Consider the following 16,714-nt stretch of genomic DNA (forward strand, 5'->3'; position numbering starts at 1 on the left):
TACTTAGATTTTTTACTATTTACTGGTTTATTTTGAAGTTGTTTTTGTTGCAGTCTAATTTACTTGTATTTTAATGTTCAGATTTTACTTTATTACGTATAAGTATGTTTGTTAATTGTCACCACTGTTGCGTTTTGTATGCCTAGAGTTGATTTCTGTGTGTCTTGTCAAATTGTGTTATGTTGTAAGTTCATCAGAAACATCAAACACTGATTTTGCTAATATCATTTTGCTGAAATATCCTTTACTGTTTTTGCTTTTATGTTTTTATGTGTAATGCATCATTGCCACATATAGTGCCATTTGCGAGGTAGAATCAAATATTCAGTCTGACCTTAGGTTTTGTCTTCCAAGTAGTACAGTGCAACTTAAACACAAATTGACTGGCAGGAAGAACATAATATAATAATAAGGAAGGTTCAAGGTGCCAGCTCAAGAGATCACTAATCACTATAATGGTGACTCCAAACAAAACACAACTATTCATAACAAAACAACAACACTAAATAAAACTAAGACTTCTATTAAGTCTGAATAAAATTTTTTGTAAGTTTTTATTTATTTATTTATTTTAATTTTTGTAGCCCAAATACATTGCCAAAGCATACATACTTATTCAAGTGCAAAGACTTATGGGTATTTCACCATTTTAACCCACAATGCAGTGCTATACTGTTATTTTACTGTGTACAGGTTTTTTTGTTTTGTTTTTTCATAAAAAATATACTGTTCAATCCTGGCAACATTTTACATGTAATATGTACATTGCTTCAACGGTTGATTTATACTGGGGAGGGGGGGGGGATTTTTCCCCTTTTTCTCCCAATTTGGAATGCCCAATTCCCAATGCGCTCTAAGTCCTCATGGTCGCATAGTGATTCGCCTCAGTCTGGGTGGCGGAGGACGAATCCCAGTTGCCTCCGCGTCTGAGACAGTCAACCCACGCATCTTATCACGTGGCTTGTTGAGCGCGTCGCCACAGAGACATAGCGCGTGTGGAGGCTTCACGCCATCCACCGCGGCAACCACGCTCAATTCACCATGCGCCCCACCGAGGACAAACCACATTATAGCGACCACAAGGAGGTTACCCCATGTGACTCTACCCTCCCTAGCAACCGGGCCAATTTGGTTGCTTAGGAGACCTGGCTGGAGTCACTCAGCACACCCTGGGATTCGAACTAGCGAACTAGCGAACTCCAGGGGTGGTAGCCAGCGTATTTTACCACTGAGCTACCCAGGCCCCTTTATTTATTTGACTTCTCATTAGACAGACAAGTGAAGGCTGATGTGAGACGATAAAGAACAGAGGAGTTGGTCAGAAGCATCATGAACACTAACTATGTGCCACAAACTTTTTCATGGGGGGGTTTTCAAATATACGTTTCAAAATGCCACTATCATTCACCAAGATGATATCATGATTTTGAATGTTCATTTTCCCCTACTGCCTTGCAAACAACAGCTATTTACCATAAAACTAGTCACTTCACAGTGAGCCTGCTCTTGATCTCCCAGAATGCAACATTTTTAACAGCAAACTATTGTATTAAAGAATCACAGTAGATTGCTGTATGAATTTGGTCGTAAATTTACAGTAATTTTTTATGGTGTAGATTGCGCTTCATTCTAAAAAATTGCCTGGAACAATTATCATTTTGTTATTACTGCCAGAATTTTAAAGGGCTAACTCTGTTTTAAAGCAGGGTCTTCATAACCCATAGTTATAAGCGGCCATTTGGTACTAAGGTGAAGACGCTGAAGAAAGAGCTGGGTGTGTCGAAAAGACATCGGTCTAACACATGATTTATATTGAAAATAATATAAAAAGACCACAGATGGACACAAGAATGTGCTCTGTGTAAACAGCCCTCAATAAAGCACTTATCCCTCTTACTCTGTTTAAGGAGAGGTATTGGATGTTGGATAGCAGACTATATGTGTTGAACATAAAGGAAAAGTATGGATCAAGTGTTGAAAGAACAAGCTAGAACAAGACCACCAGAGAAGGTTCTGATAGTTCATCCTGCAGGCTCATCCTGATTGTTTCTAACCTAATTCCTGCAGATTGTGTGGAACAAGGGGTAAATATTCTACAACTAGACCCAAAAGCCAGCATCTGTGTTTGTCTCTTTTCTGAGGGGCTGACTTAGCTTTAAGTATTAATGAAATTGCCTGCAGATTCAAATTCGTAATTCTTTGTTTAATCAGTCAGCTCATGTTTTCAATGTTCTTCAGTCCATCAGTGGTTGTTTTCAAAAGTAATAGCGAAGCAAAAAAAGAAAATCTGCTTTCTCCTTCCTCAGAAACATTGCTGTAGGCTTTAAAGCACAGAGGAAGGCTTTTTCTTATTTTCCCCCTCATTACGTTTGTTATTGGAAGTGTTTGTTATTGTGTTACTTTGAGGAAGTTTTAAAGTCATTTGGAAATGTTGGACTAATGTTCTAATAGTTATTTCAAGAACACTATGCACAAAGCTCCCCAAGAAAAAGCAACAAAATTCTCACTTCTGTTGCTTCAAATGGTATTAGCCCTTCAGTCTCTGAAACCTTTGAGACATGCAATCTTGAACGCCCGTTCTTATCAAGACTGCTTAGTCTCACTGCACAAACTCAAGTTTAAATGTTTGCTCTGATTAAATTGTATAATTTTACAACTAATTGTTAGTGCTTTGAACAGTATTAGAACACTTTTATATACAGTATCAAAGCTGATAATTAAGCAGTAGCCCATGAGAGAGTGCACAGCTATGCTGATTTTCTGTACAAAATCATAATTGTGTGAGATTGCTTTTATACAACAGTTCTATAAACAAAAAGCTATTATGCTGGCTTAATTGAATTTCTGACTGTAACTCCTCCTTGAGTTTTCTAGCTACATTCACCAAACTTGGCACAGACCTTCAAACTGTTCTGACTCGGGTTGCTCTGACTTTCTAACTGACCAGGGGCCGGATTCACGAAACATACTTAAGAAGAAAATTCTTCTTAACTTCCATTTTCTTTTTAATTTCTAACTTAAGAAAAAAGTTCAGGATACTTAGTATTCCCGAAAATTTGTCGTAAGAAAGTTCTTAACTTTTTTTGTAAGATTGTTCTTAAGAAAACACTTAAGAAGAATTCAAATTCTCGATTAAAATCATCGTAAATAACATCTTAAAGTTAGGATAACCTCACAGTTGTCTTAAATACCTATAGGTAAGATGTTTAATGAATTTACTGGGTTGTTTCAAATGTGACTCATTTTATCACGTTGAGTTGGATGTAGAAATGTGATTTTAGACCACAACCCATTTTTGATTGTTTTGTGTTTTATGTTATATTTATTTTCAGCTTTCAAACCATATAAATGTTATCATGAAATTCAAACAATAAATATTGTTTTGAAGCTTAATTCTTAATGTTGTGACCAATCATGCTAGTCAATTTAATAAAGCGATCTCTCGTCGTGGTCTTTAGAGTCCATACATCCGGCATTTACATTTAAATAAATTATAGTGAGGTGCTATATCAATTTATCATTACAATTTTGCCAGTGTTGAAGTATTGAATTTGCTGTATTAGACAAGGCAACCTCAAAAGCAGGCTAGTATAATCTGAAAATGTCACAGCCTGTCATTTCATTCTTAAGAAAAACAGATGTTCTTAAGAAATAATTTGAAAACTTCTTAAGAATTTTGCAGGAATTGCACTTAGGAACATTCTTATGAACTTATAATTTATCTTAAGAACGTAATTTTTTATCTCAAGTAAATTTTCGTGAATCCGGCCCCATAATTACGGTTTTCACACAGCACACAAAAGTCCCCAAAATCACATAGGCTACGTTCACACAGTCATTGTTTAGGATTGACAACCATATTTACTTACAGGTGTGAGTCTTGAAATGTCCCGTTCATTCAGCAGCATACAGTAGCAGTTCAAATGCTGTCTGTATGAACGAACAACTGAAGTCACAACCATATTCTAACAGCTATAACCATATTGACAGTGACTAAAAGATGGCAACGTCCATAACGCCGGCATGTTTTATCACAATTGCTGCAATGATGCAAACTCATCCATCAGATCATAATTAACCTATTCGGATGACACGCAGCTCATGTCTCCGTCTCCGTGAGTTAATGAAACCCCACATGAAACACACGAGGCACATGTGTACAGTGCAGCGTGTCTCTCACTGTACATGACGTAACTAACAACTAGTCCAGTACGGTTCCGTTCACACAGCACAGGTTTGCCGAGAATGCGGTTGTGAGTTCGGTTATAGAATGCAGTTGTCACACCTGTAAATAACCGTCCTGTGTATAAACGTAACCATATTAAGTACTCAAAACAGGTCTGACAACCGTATTCTTCTGCTGTGTCAATGTGGCCATAGACTTACATTAACAGAATTTTCAAACGGACCAAGACTATTCAAACTTTAACTATCAAACAATTCAAATGTAAACAAGGCTTTTAATCTGCTTTAAATTTCCTGGGATTTTTGCCATTCTCGAATTTCAACCAGATTTAAGGGGTGGTCACACTACACTTCACCCTATCACTCCAATTCAAACGCATCTGAATGCGGGAGACCGGAAATCAAGCTCATGTGAAGAAATTTCGTACTCCTGTGTCTACAAGAGTTCAAGTTTGGCAAACTCTGACCTGTGAATCCCTATGTCGAGAGGACACGTGACCAATAGAATCAAAATGTCACATGCTGACCTCTTGGGTCAATACAAAGAATACTTATTTCAAAGCTTTGTGGTATATTGTTGCAGGTAAATGAGTAGACAATATATTTTAGCATTGTAAATATAATATTATTTGTTATTTGTGATGTATTATTTACTTACAGTACACCTGAAGCCTTCCAATTACCCTCCAACATCAAATTTTGTCTTGAAAAACTTGACCTATCTAGTTGTCAAGTGTCTTACATTTTAGACACTATGGCCAGTTATTTTGTCTGTTTTTACTCTGCTAATGAAAATGGTTCTATACGAAGTTAAAGCAGGATCAACTGCTGCATGGCCCCACTGGGCCACACACAGACCAGTGGAGTGACACAAACAGTGGAGTGTCCCAGTGCAATTATACTAAATATCAGAGCTCTTAAAACGCCTCGTCCAATCAGATAAGGTGACCGAAACTGACAGTTGTATAAAGATTATTAATGCTGATAGACTGATTTCTTGTTCTTATTGCTCACTCAGTGTTGGAACCAATCAGGGTTTTCAAGAGAATCACAGCTTCAGTTTCTCCGCCCACTATTCCAATGGAATAACCACAGCAATATATCATCCTGGCTACAGGTGAGCCCTCATTTATAAGCTGTATTTGTTGTGTGTGACTGTCACTTTTTGTTAGTGTGTAGATGGCACAATAGTGTGTGACTGTATGACTTTCTTCTGTGGAACACAAAAGGAGATGTTGGGCTGAGTGATTTTACACTGACAGTCTCAATCACCATTCACTTTCATTGTATGATAAAAAAGAGATGCAATGAAATTGAAGAGTGATACAAGTTATACAAGTTTAAAACAACATGAGGGTGAGTAAATGATGACAGGATTTTCATTTTTGGGTGCACTATTCCTTTAAGGATGAACACATTGTTTGAGCAGGCATAGTTCAACTATTGGATCAAACTTTGTGTTATTTGTGTTATTCCCACTATCCCACTCTATTTTAACAACATGTTTGTTGTTGATTTTTCTGAAAAAACAAAAATGTATTGTTGTTTTGACATTGCCTGCCACTTGGGGGCAGTCTTAATATATTGAGTTGAGGAGTGTGTGTGTGTGTGTGTGTGTGTGTGTATGCATGCATGTGTTTGTGCTTTTCACAAGGATGATATGTGTCTAGATCAGATCAGATCCAAGTCCTGTCTCATAGACCACTTCAGTCTCATATGCAGTTGAACCGGGTTTAGGGAATGTGTGTGTGTTATGTGTGTTTGCTGCTTCCTCTGATTCATGATGCCTATATTTTCATGTGTTCCTCAGATTGTTGCTGATAGGAGGGTGTGAATCGGATGACAGTAATGTGTCCAGGGCGAGCCGTTGTGGGATCACAGCATGGAGAGTGTTGTCAGGGTCACCACATTATAAACAGGTCACCAGCTATGAGGATGACTTTAGTGCGGTGAGTGTGCATACACTGACTTATCAAGTAATAAGTTAGGAAATGGGACAGAACAGCCTCCATGACATGTACTCATCATCATGCACAGCTGGAATCTGTCTGTCAATGTCTATGTCTAATACCAGGAGAGAAATCCTTGTTAGCATTCCCATTCATCATGACTATTCTGCTGGTACATGAGCTGTGACGTGAAAGGCAGCAGACAAGGAAAAATATATGTCCATTTTATGCTTTTAAGAGCCCTCACTGGTTAAACATCTACTATAATATGTTTCTTGCAGAAAATCTTAGTCAGTCTTGGTCAGAATACATGGCTACTTTTGCATGGCTTTCAATGGCAAAACTAGATTTTTGACAACATGATTGTGCTTTTACGGTGTCTACCAGCAGAGGCTAATGAGCCATGCCAGCAAGTCAAACCGTGACCCCTTGGTTTGACCCCCAATTATATACACCCAAATGCTGATAACTAACCAATTTTATGGGTTTACATGCAAATCTAGAAAAGGTGTTTGTTCAGCTTTAGGCACCTTCATGTCTGAGGGGATGAACAGATTTCAACATTTCTTTTTTGAACTTTTTTATTTTTTATTTTTTTTGTTAAATGAAGGTCACACTAAAACTGAATTTTATGGTACTTTTCAAATTCGTTTTATCTATAGATTTGACTGTTTTAGTCTTCTATGAAACCCAGACTTTCAATCAGGGACTAAAAATGGTTCAAAGAACGAAACCAAAAAATAATGAAATTTTTTGCTGAATGTAACCGAAAACGGGAACTAAGTCATTTTCATTTGTTCCAGAGAGAAAACTTTATTTTTTTAATGTTTGTAACTGGTTATAACCGGTTAATTTCATTCCGATAAATTTTTAAGAAACCAAAGGAAGGCCAGAGGGTTTATCACAGTATTTGTTTTGATTTACATAAGTTCTTTGATCTTAAACCTCTGCATCACAAATTTCTTTGCCTAATTTCCTGTTGTGGCTATCGCATTCTGTGAATGAAGACCTTTTTAACAACTATGTATAATTACTTCATACAGTTGAAGTCAGAAGTTTACATACACCTTAGCCAAATACATTTAAACTCAGTTTTTCACAATTCCTGACATTTAATCGTAGAAAACATTCCCTGTCTTAGGTCGGTTAGGATCACTACTTTATTTTAAGAATGTGAAATGTCAGAATAATAGTAGAGAGAATTCTTTATTTCAGCTTTTATATCTTTCATCACATTCCCAGTGGGTCAGAAGTTTACATACACTTTGTTAGTATTTGGTAGCATTAAATTGTTTAACTTCGGTAAAATATTTTGTGTAGCCTTCCTCAAGCTTCTCACAATAAGTTGCTGGAATTTTGACCCAACATGCTTCACGGTTGGGATGGCATTCTTCAGCTTGCTTGCCTCACCCTTTTTCCTCCAAACATAACGATGGTCATTATGGCCAAACAGTTCAATTTTTGTTTCATCAGACCAGAGGACATTTCTCCAAAAAGTAAGATCTTTGTCCAAATGTGCACTTGCAAACTGTAGTCTGGCTTTTTTATGGCAGTTTTGGAGCAGTGGCTTCTTCCTTGCTGAGCAGCCTTTCAGGTTATGTCGATGTAGGTCTCGTTTTACTGTGGATATAGATACTTGTCTACTTGTTTCCTCCAGCATCTTCACAAGGTCCTTTGCTGTTGTTCTGGGATTGATTTGCACTTTTTGCTATGAGCTATGTTCATCTCTAGGAGACAGAATGCATCAAGTAGATGTCCTAAACAACTTGCCAAAACTATAGTTTGCTAATATTAAATCTGCGAGTGGTTAAAAAATTTGTTTGAATGACTTCATCCTAAGTGTATGTAAACTTCTGACTTCAACTGTATACTGTACATGCATGTCTAATCCAGATAACATGAAAACATTATTAGAGGTAAAAAGTATATTTATGTATTTACTGAATTATTGTTAGATATGATGCATTCATTCAGATTTGATGCTGCCAGGTTTTGCCTGAGAAGCAGATCTGTAATATAAATTATACTTGAATTAACTGTATGCTTGTTATGATTTCTATGCTGATAAATTCACCACACTTAAAAAAAATAAATAAATAAATTTGCTTATTTTCACTTATTTTGTTGTCAAGTGGATTATTTTGGGCTTCTTTTTCAAGACCAGGTCGCTTGTTTCGCTTGCAAGATCTGGCAACATTGCTATTAGTATTTCACCCACCCTTAGATCAGAGTATTGTCATTTTAAAAAGAACGTTATTAACTGTTATTTTGTTCTAACCGGTTACCATTTGGAAAGGAGGCTGCAGAACTTTCAAACCAGAACAAAAAAAAATACTGTTTTTGCTCAGAACGAACCAAAATGAAAAACAATTTGCTATTAGTCCCTGCTTTCAATATTACTCTTTGAAAATCCATTATGAAGCAAGAAAATAATTTGTTCCATAGACCTTATTCACAGCAGCGCCATCTTTGATTTTTTACGGAAATAACAACGAGGCTGTGAGGGATAGATGTGTACAGACTCTTCATTTGTTGCTTCAATCGTTCTGCGGACAAATTATTGAAAAAAAAATATATAGTTTCAAGAACATTCAGTTGACAACAAATTCCAGACAACATGAGTTGTGGAAAATCAGGAGCTTTTTACAGCTTTACTGTGCATGCCATTTAAAGAGACTGTAAGTCTGTAAGTCTATCCCTCACGTCCTGTTAAAAATGATGGAGCCATGGTGAGTAAGGTCTATTGGCAGTAAATATCCTAATTTTACTCAAGCTCTTGATGTCACTTTACTGTTTTAAAGATTGTTTTTAAAGGAATAGTTCACCCAAATATGAAAATTCTTTCATCATTTACTCACCCTCATGCCATCCCACATATGTATGACTTTCTTTCTTCTGCTGAACATAAACAAAGTTTTAGAAGAATATCTCAGCTCTGTAGGTCCATGCAAGTGAATGGTGGCCAGAACTTTGAAGGTCCAAAAAGCATAAAAGTAATCCATTCGACTCCAGTGGTTCAATCTATGTCTTCAGAAGCAATATAATAGGTATGGGTGACATTCTTTTATTTTTACTGTAAATCTCCACTTTGACTTTTATATTCTTCTACTTTTTTTTTTTTGCGATTTTGCAATCTTTATGTATATCGCCACCTACTGTGCAGGGAGGATAATTTATAGTAAAAAAAAAGGACTTACTTATTGATCTGTTTCTCACCCACACCTATCAAATCGCTTCTGAAGACATTAATTAAACCACTAGAGTCATATGGCCATTACTTTTATGCTGCCTTTATGTGCTTTTTGGACCTTCAAATTTCTTTCCACCATCCACTTGCATTGAATGGACCTACTGAGCTGAACTATCCCTTTAACTTTGTTTATAGACATGTTTATATGTCTGCTTATGTTTAATATTTACTTACAGGTTATGTCTAAATGATCTGTCAGTGTCTTTTTATGCCAGTATCAAAGACAAATGTATCATTATATTGCAAACTGAATGGATAATAAAATGTAAAATAAAAAAGTAAGGATATTTGCAAATCATAGAACATGGCTGTGATGTTACTAAAGCCTGTTGGCTATTTAAAAAAAGGGAGGGACCCTTTTCAAAACAGAAACTGTTTCAACAGTAAAGAAAACTGATTTCATGGGGTCTCTAAACCATTTATAACATTTCCTAGAGCAAAAAACACAGATGAAGACATTTAAATGATCTTACTTGTTGTCGACTTAAGCATGATCAGTAAAGGTCATTCTCAATGTTCCCCAGTGCTGTATTGCACCTGATTTTATGACAAGGATGCCAGATCTCTAGTCTGTTCATTTGTATGATCTACTCGTACCCTGACAACAGAGATATCTCCTGGAGGAAAGACACTTCTGCACTGATTTCTGCCCCGATTACACAATAATAATAGATTCCCACATTGCTGTATCTCACACAAACCTGAAACCATGGACACATTCATGCTTTGCTGAGGTTGTAAAGTTTTTATTTAGTGAGCTTTGGAAACAGCACTGTAGGCTTAATAAGAGCTTTAGTACTGAAGCCTCATGCTGTTTCCTCTCTTTTACAGGTCCAGTGGTGTGAATTTTTAATGCACATAGTTATAAGAAACTTCTTGAATGTTCCAATTGAAATGGTGGTGCTTGCTTTAGTATCTTTGTTTTTTTTTTAATTATTATTTATTTAATATTCAATTATTTATTTATTACTGTGGCCTCAGATTAACACTGTGTGATGTTCTATTGAGTGTGTGTTTGAGATCAGTATGGGTTTCAAACTGAATGCCCCGTCAGAGCACATACTGTTCATTGCTGAGGGGTCTATGAAAGAGTGTGCCATCTGAAAAGCAGCATGTTCTATTTTAAGCATCGTATTTGTATAAACATCTGATAAATATCTTCTGAGGAGCAGATGTGAGAAGGAATGGGGTAAAATGTGCCAACCTCTTAATTTCGGATATCCCTAAGAAATTTTCAATAATGTGCAGCAGACTTGGAGTTAAACTTTGGATTGGGATGGAGCAGTTTTAAAGCTGTAATTTTTTTTTTAATGTTCAGATTATTTCTTGCATCCCAGCTAAATATGTAGAGCAGTGGTCGGCAACCTTTTTGACGTGGAGTGCCACTTTTTATTTTCCTGGTCAATGACTGTGCCAACCCCTCCCCCCCCCAAGTGCATGGATGTGATTTTCCTGAAGTTTGAGTCCACATTAATTTCTATTTTGCATTTTTCCTAATATAATTGTTTATTTTTCCATTACAAATGATATTATCAGCATAACAGTTTGAGTAAAAAAATTTTGCAAAACCCGATGATTATTCTATAATCACGATCCTGCATGTGAATTTTGCATGTGTGAGTGCTTTAATGAAAGAAAATCTGTCCTTTTGTACAAAATGAGTAAACAGTTAATGTCACAAATGTGTTTATTTGATTACTGATCACAAAATTTTGTGGAACATTAAATATTTCTTATATTATGTCATTGTAATCATGTAATCCCTAGCACGCAAGCAACAGTGAGAGAGGAACAGGCTATTTTATTTACATGAAGTTTTTGGCACTTGCATTCCAATCAACATCTTAATTTAATCCTTCCTTGTGATCACGCAGCATGTTTTCATGAGCTGAATGGGTGTCTAAACACTATTAAATTGTTACTAGATTCATGCTGAGCGTGCAAGCCTTTCACGCATCACAAGCTGATCAACTCTTTAGCCCTTTTCGGTGAATTGCACCTGCAAAATTCTAAAACTTTATTTCCAGGTTTAATTTATATTTTGAATAGACTCAAATTTTTGAACCCCGCGATGTGGGTTTATGCTTTCTCTTTTGATCGTTTAATGTAATTTTGAGTGTGATCATGGTTTAAGGAGGGTTTACCTCTATGTGAAATCTCAAGGAATAATAGTGGTGTTTTCCTTATTATATGACATGTTGTTCTGAAAGCAAAAATAAACAATTGAAACACATAATGTAGGCTGTCACCCGTGCAGTCTGACCGAAGCAAAAGCAAAGCGGGCGCGTTTACTCACGCAATTAACCGAAAGTGAAGCGCTGCCGGCTCGTGATGCACGAATGGCTTGCACGCGCTGCACGAGTCTGTTGGGTATACTGCAGTCTCGTCAGATTTTAACTTTTTGTTTAGCCTCCCATTCAGCTCATGAAAACACGCTGCGTGATCATGAGGGAGGATTATATCAAGATGTAGATTGGAATGCAGGTGCGGAATTTATATAAATAAAATAGTCTACTCCTCTCTCGCCATTGCTGGCGTGCTAGTGATTACCCCTCCACATGCCAATGCTGGCACGTGTGCCATAGGTTGCCGACCCCTGATGTAGAGGCTACTGTAAGTAATCCATTTATTAGTTGCTTTCACCTAAAAGTATAACACTGTGGCTCTCTGGCACTATCAAACATTCTTCTGTTGGTCTGAGTGGCCCGTCCAGCACGTCACAACATTGGCTTGACCAGTGGTGTGATTTTAGGGCAGTACTATCTGTTTGTACAACCAATGATGGAATGTTTTCTGGAATCTGTTTTAAAAGAACAATTATTTTTGCAATTCTGTTTGATGTTAGTGGTGCAGTAATTACACACTTCAGCTTTAAATTGTTAATGCATAAACAAAAATCTATGTTTAGATTTATTAATTTAATATTAATTTGTTCATATTTTTATTTCAAATATAAAACCTTAATGTAAGCATGTTTGTTTTACATCAGTCTTCTTTCACCCAGGGGGATTTAGAGATTTTTAGTTTAATTTTTATTTCTATATTATATTTAATTTATCTTTTCAATTTAGTTTAGTTTTCGATAGTTTTCACACTTTGTCTGTTTGCCTGCCAAAACTAAAGCATTTACTGGTTACATTTTAAAATGTCTAACATCATTACATTTTCCAGGGCAGTCTTGTGTTACCTCTATCTAGTGGCGTTTTCCTGTTTAATTAAGGTAGATTGTAAATGTTTCAAATTTTATAATATAGGGTGAAGATGAGTAAAGTGAGACAGTTAAGCTTGACACCTGTTGTATCATATGTATTTCCTTAAATGTTTAAAATCATCATTACTAAACTAATCGTTGAGAAGTAAACAATTTTGATTTTAGAATGTGTGGCAAAGCTCATTTCATGACCACTGGTGGGAAATGCGATGATTTAAAAAAAAAAAAAAAAAAAAAATGTTCACTTAATGTTTGTAAATATTACATATGATGATTTATGATGTGAAAGTGTGTAAGAAAATATAAAAAAATAATTTATAGATATTTTCTATAGAATCATTTCCCCCGTGTCCCACTTTACCAGTGGTAATTTTTGCTTTTGACTAAGGTAGGAGACATCATACGCTTTCTATAAAGGTATAATGTCAGGTTATGTGGCCTTTGGATAATAATTAAAAGTGGAAAAAAAAAAAGAAAAGAAAGAAGTACAATATCCAAAAGTGTCCCTCTTTGCCCATATTCACCCTACTGTGTATAAAAAAACTAAAACTAAAATTAATTCAAGGTCATTATTTTATTTTAGTTAGTTTTGTAGTTATGAAAAAGTATTTTAGTTTAGTTTAGTTTAGTTTTTTTTTCTTCAATAATTTTAGTTTTTATTTCAGTTAACAAATGTTTTCATTTAGTTTTCTTTAACAATAATAATACTGCTTTCACCTTGACTAGAGGACAGCTTATGTATAAATGGCACAGTTTACACCACTCTCCAATATTCTAAAACAGATATATTACAAAAAAGAAAAAATCTGTTGAATGTCATTCTAACATCCGACAAGGAACCTTTTGGCGATCTATTGAACATGAGGAAATGCTCTAAAAACAACCACTTCTAAATGAAAACATGCACAGTATTGACTATATGTGTGTTGCCACCTGCCAGGGTAAGACTCTAGTGAATTCTGAATTTACTTTTTCAGCAAACTTTTTTTAAACTAATCACGATTTATGGAAAGAACAGGGTAAGTATGTGACAATGTTTAATGATGGATGGAAATGCACTCATATTCATTAAAGTTCCTCTTTCTGTATAGTCTCAGAGGCGAGGATTCTTCAGGATGCCCAGCTTTCGACTTTTCTCTAGACACAGCAATGAACAGGTGACTCGCTTCGGTTTCATTTTTTGTGTCTCTCACTCTGGGTGGCTTGCCATGTTCTTCCTTTCTCTTTGGGCCAGTAGCACAACATAAAACAATAAATGAAACTTTAATTTAATTCTGCTAGGAGCTTTGAGTAAAGAGTGTAATGCCTAATTGAACGTGTGTGTTTACCCAGGACGGTGTGTTCAGAATGAGTCTGTCTCCTGATGGTACAGTGTTGGCTGTAATCCACTTCTCTGGGAGTCTCAGTCTGTGGGATATTCCATCATTCAAACTGAGAGGCTGGTGGAAACAAGAAGAACAAGTAATAAAATCACTGTGTGTGTGTGTGTGTGTGTGTGTGTGTGTGTGTGTGTGTGTGTGTGTGTGTGTGTGTGTGTGCATGCATGCACGTGTGTGTTCTTTAATTCAGAGACCCAAATGCAAAGTTCACCAAAGAAATGAAAATTCTGCCATTTACTCGCCCTCATGTTGTTTTAAACCCTTTGACATTGTTTCTTTTGTGGAAAACAAAACGAGATGTAAGACAGAATGTTAGCTTCAAGTCATTGTTCACTTTCATTGTTTGGGGGGAAAAAAGATTCAATGAAAGTGAATGGTGACTGAGGCTAACATACTGTGTAACATCTCCTTTTGTGTTCCACAGAAGAAATAAAGTCAAACAGGTTTGGAAAAACATAAAGGTGAGTGAACGAAGAAAGAGATCTCTTTAATATTGCTCACTAGGGCACATGCAACGATGGGTTATGGACTGGGCCAGTGGGGCTTTATTCAATTTACACAATAATTGTTTTACGAGGATTTACTCAAATTTGTTGTCCTCTTGTTTCATTAATGAGGCCCTTTATAACTTTGCGACGTCATATCTCAAAATTGTGACTATTTTATGTATTCAAGTTTTATTTCTCGTTACTTGGACCTTATTATCTTGCAATTGCGATGGGGTCCTTTAAAGAAACTGGTTCCCAGGGACCTCGCATGATAAAAGTCTGTCTATAGGCATTGATAGAAATAATCACTTTCTCATTATAAATGATCATTTGAACTATTTTTTTGCAAGAAGATTTGTTTGTTCTTCCCCTGTCTGTGTTTGTGCATCTTTTCCCTCTTCATACCAGACGAAGTTCAGATTTTAAGGGATAGTTCCCCTAAAAATGAAAATTCTCTCATCATTTACTCACCCTCATGCCATCCTATATGTGTATGACATTCTTTCTTCTGCTGAACACAAAGATTTTTAAAAGAATATCTCAGCTATGTAGGTCCATACAATGCAAGTGAATGGTGATCTGACCTTCCACTCCAGTGGTTAAATCCATGTCTTCAGAATGAATATGATAGGTGTGGATGAGGAACAGATCAACATTTAAGTCCTTTTTACTGTAAATTCTCCTCGCCCAGTATGTGGCAATATGCACGAAGAATGTGAATTGCCAAAAACTAAAGAACAAGAATGTGAAAGTGGAGATTTATGTCTCCTTTATATGTTTTTTAGAACTTCAAAGTTCTGCCGCCATTCACTTGCATTGAAAGGACCTACAGAGCTGAGATATTTTTCTACAAATCTTTGTTTGTGTTCTGCAGAAATAAGAAAGTCATACACATCTGGGATGGCATGAGGGCGAGTAAATGATGAGAGAATTTTCATTTTTGGGTGAACTATCACTTTCAGCTTTCATTCTGCATTATTACACAGATTTTCCCACCGCTCTGAGTTCTGTAACTTGAGGAAAAAATAAAACAACCCCAGCTATCCTTTTTTTTTTACACTTTCTCACTCTGTCTTTCATTTAGCCGGCATTTGACGAGATCAACCCAGAATGGAAGACTTCGCTGGAGAAAAGAAAGAAGATAAAAGGTAGCTGGACCCACAACCTCAGACGTGTCCCCACTCCCATACTTACCTTGTGCTATTAATTATGTAGGAGTCCAGGCAGAGGTGGTGGGAGGGAGAAGAATGCTTTAATAAAGCTCTGTGTGTTGTGTCTTTCTGGAGCAACATTAAATTCCGACATTGACATTTTGATTGAGGTTTAGATCACACGTTTTCATAAAGCTTGTCTATCTGCCTGCCCTCGCATCATGCTTCTCTGTTTCTTCTTTAAAATGTAAGTTTCAAAACCGTATATCACATTTACATAGCCACGGAACGATAGCTTTTAAATGCATGAGCATTTGTGAAATGTTTTATGATGTTCAGATGTTTCACTCTCTCTCTCTCTCTCTGTTTCAATTTCTATGTGCTTTATTGACATGACAAACGTGTACATCGTTTTACCAATGCATTTTGCTGCATATCTGCATACAGATGCAATAGTGCATAACAACAATAGTGCCAAACAACATACCTAAAATATGAAAAAAGAGTTTATTTATACAGAGTATTGACAAAGAGAGGTTAAAAGGGTGAAAGGATAAAAATGGAGTTAGAAATTAAGGTAAAAAAAGAAAATATAAATAATATTTAATGTATTTATTTAATAATAGAAAAAAATAATAAAAAAGCCATAGAAAAATTGGACACAAGTTTAGTGATGGAGATAAAAACTCATAGCAGATCACTCATTGTTCCTCATGTTGTCTCATTGTCTCATGTTTTCTCTCTCCAGATAAGGAGCAATATCAGTCTCTGCTAGATGTTAGTTGGTGGAGTGAGACTGCACTCATTTTAGCCCGCTGTTCTGGAGCCCTCACTGTTTCCTCCGTCCGCACGCTCAAAAACCTGCTCGGCAAGTCCTGCGAGTGGTTTGAACCTTCACTGCGAGTCACCCCAGCCCATGATGGGGGCTTCCTCAGTCTGGAGGTGTGTGTTTGTACTGAGGCGGTCTATAATGCCAAGAGAGATCTATCCGTTAGCATTCCCATTCATTTCAATGACAAATTTCTGTACCCAAATTACTTCCAGGAATCTTTGCTCATGGGCTCAGTTCTGATGTGAAACTCAGCTGACAGACACATATTA

General features: G+C 36.4%; 1 protein-coding gene across 3 annotated transcripts in view; it reads left to right on the forward strand.

Annotated features, from left to right (window-relative positions):
* Nucleotides 1-16,714, forward strand: part of LOC127415903 (NBAS subunit of NRZ tethering complex) — a 243,396-nt gene that overhangs the window by 13,889 nt on the left and 212,793 nt on the right. For all 3 annotated transcript variants that reach the window (XR_007893017.1, XM_051654908.1, XM_051654909.1), the window contains exons 9-14: nucleotides 5,204-5,302; nucleotides 5,996-6,134; nucleotides 13,687-13,752; nucleotides 13,928-14,056; nucleotides 15,547-15,610; nucleotides 16,362-16,555. Coding sequence is in view for 2 of the 3 variants with exons in the window: in XM_051654908.1 (XP_051510868.1) it covers nucleotides 5,204-5,302; nucleotides 5,996-6,134; nucleotides 13,687-13,752; nucleotides 13,928-14,056; nucleotides 15,547-15,610; nucleotides 16,362-16,555 (691 nt within the window). In the remaining variant the exon portion in view is untranslated. The remainder of the gene's footprint in view (nucleotides 1-5,203; nucleotides 5,303-5,995; nucleotides 6,135-13,686; nucleotides 13,753-13,927; nucleotides 14,057-15,546; nucleotides 15,611-16,361; nucleotides 16,556-16,714) is intronic.

Source organism: Myxocyprinus asiaticus, chromosome 25, assembly GCF_019703515.2.
Source record: "Myxocyprinus asiaticus isolate MX2 ecotype Aquarium Trade chromosome 25, UBuf_Myxa_2, whole genome shotgun sequence".
Taxonomy (NCBI): domain Eukaryota; kingdom Metazoa; phylum Chordata; class Actinopteri; order Cypriniformes; family Catostomidae; genus Myxocyprinus; species Myxocyprinus asiaticus.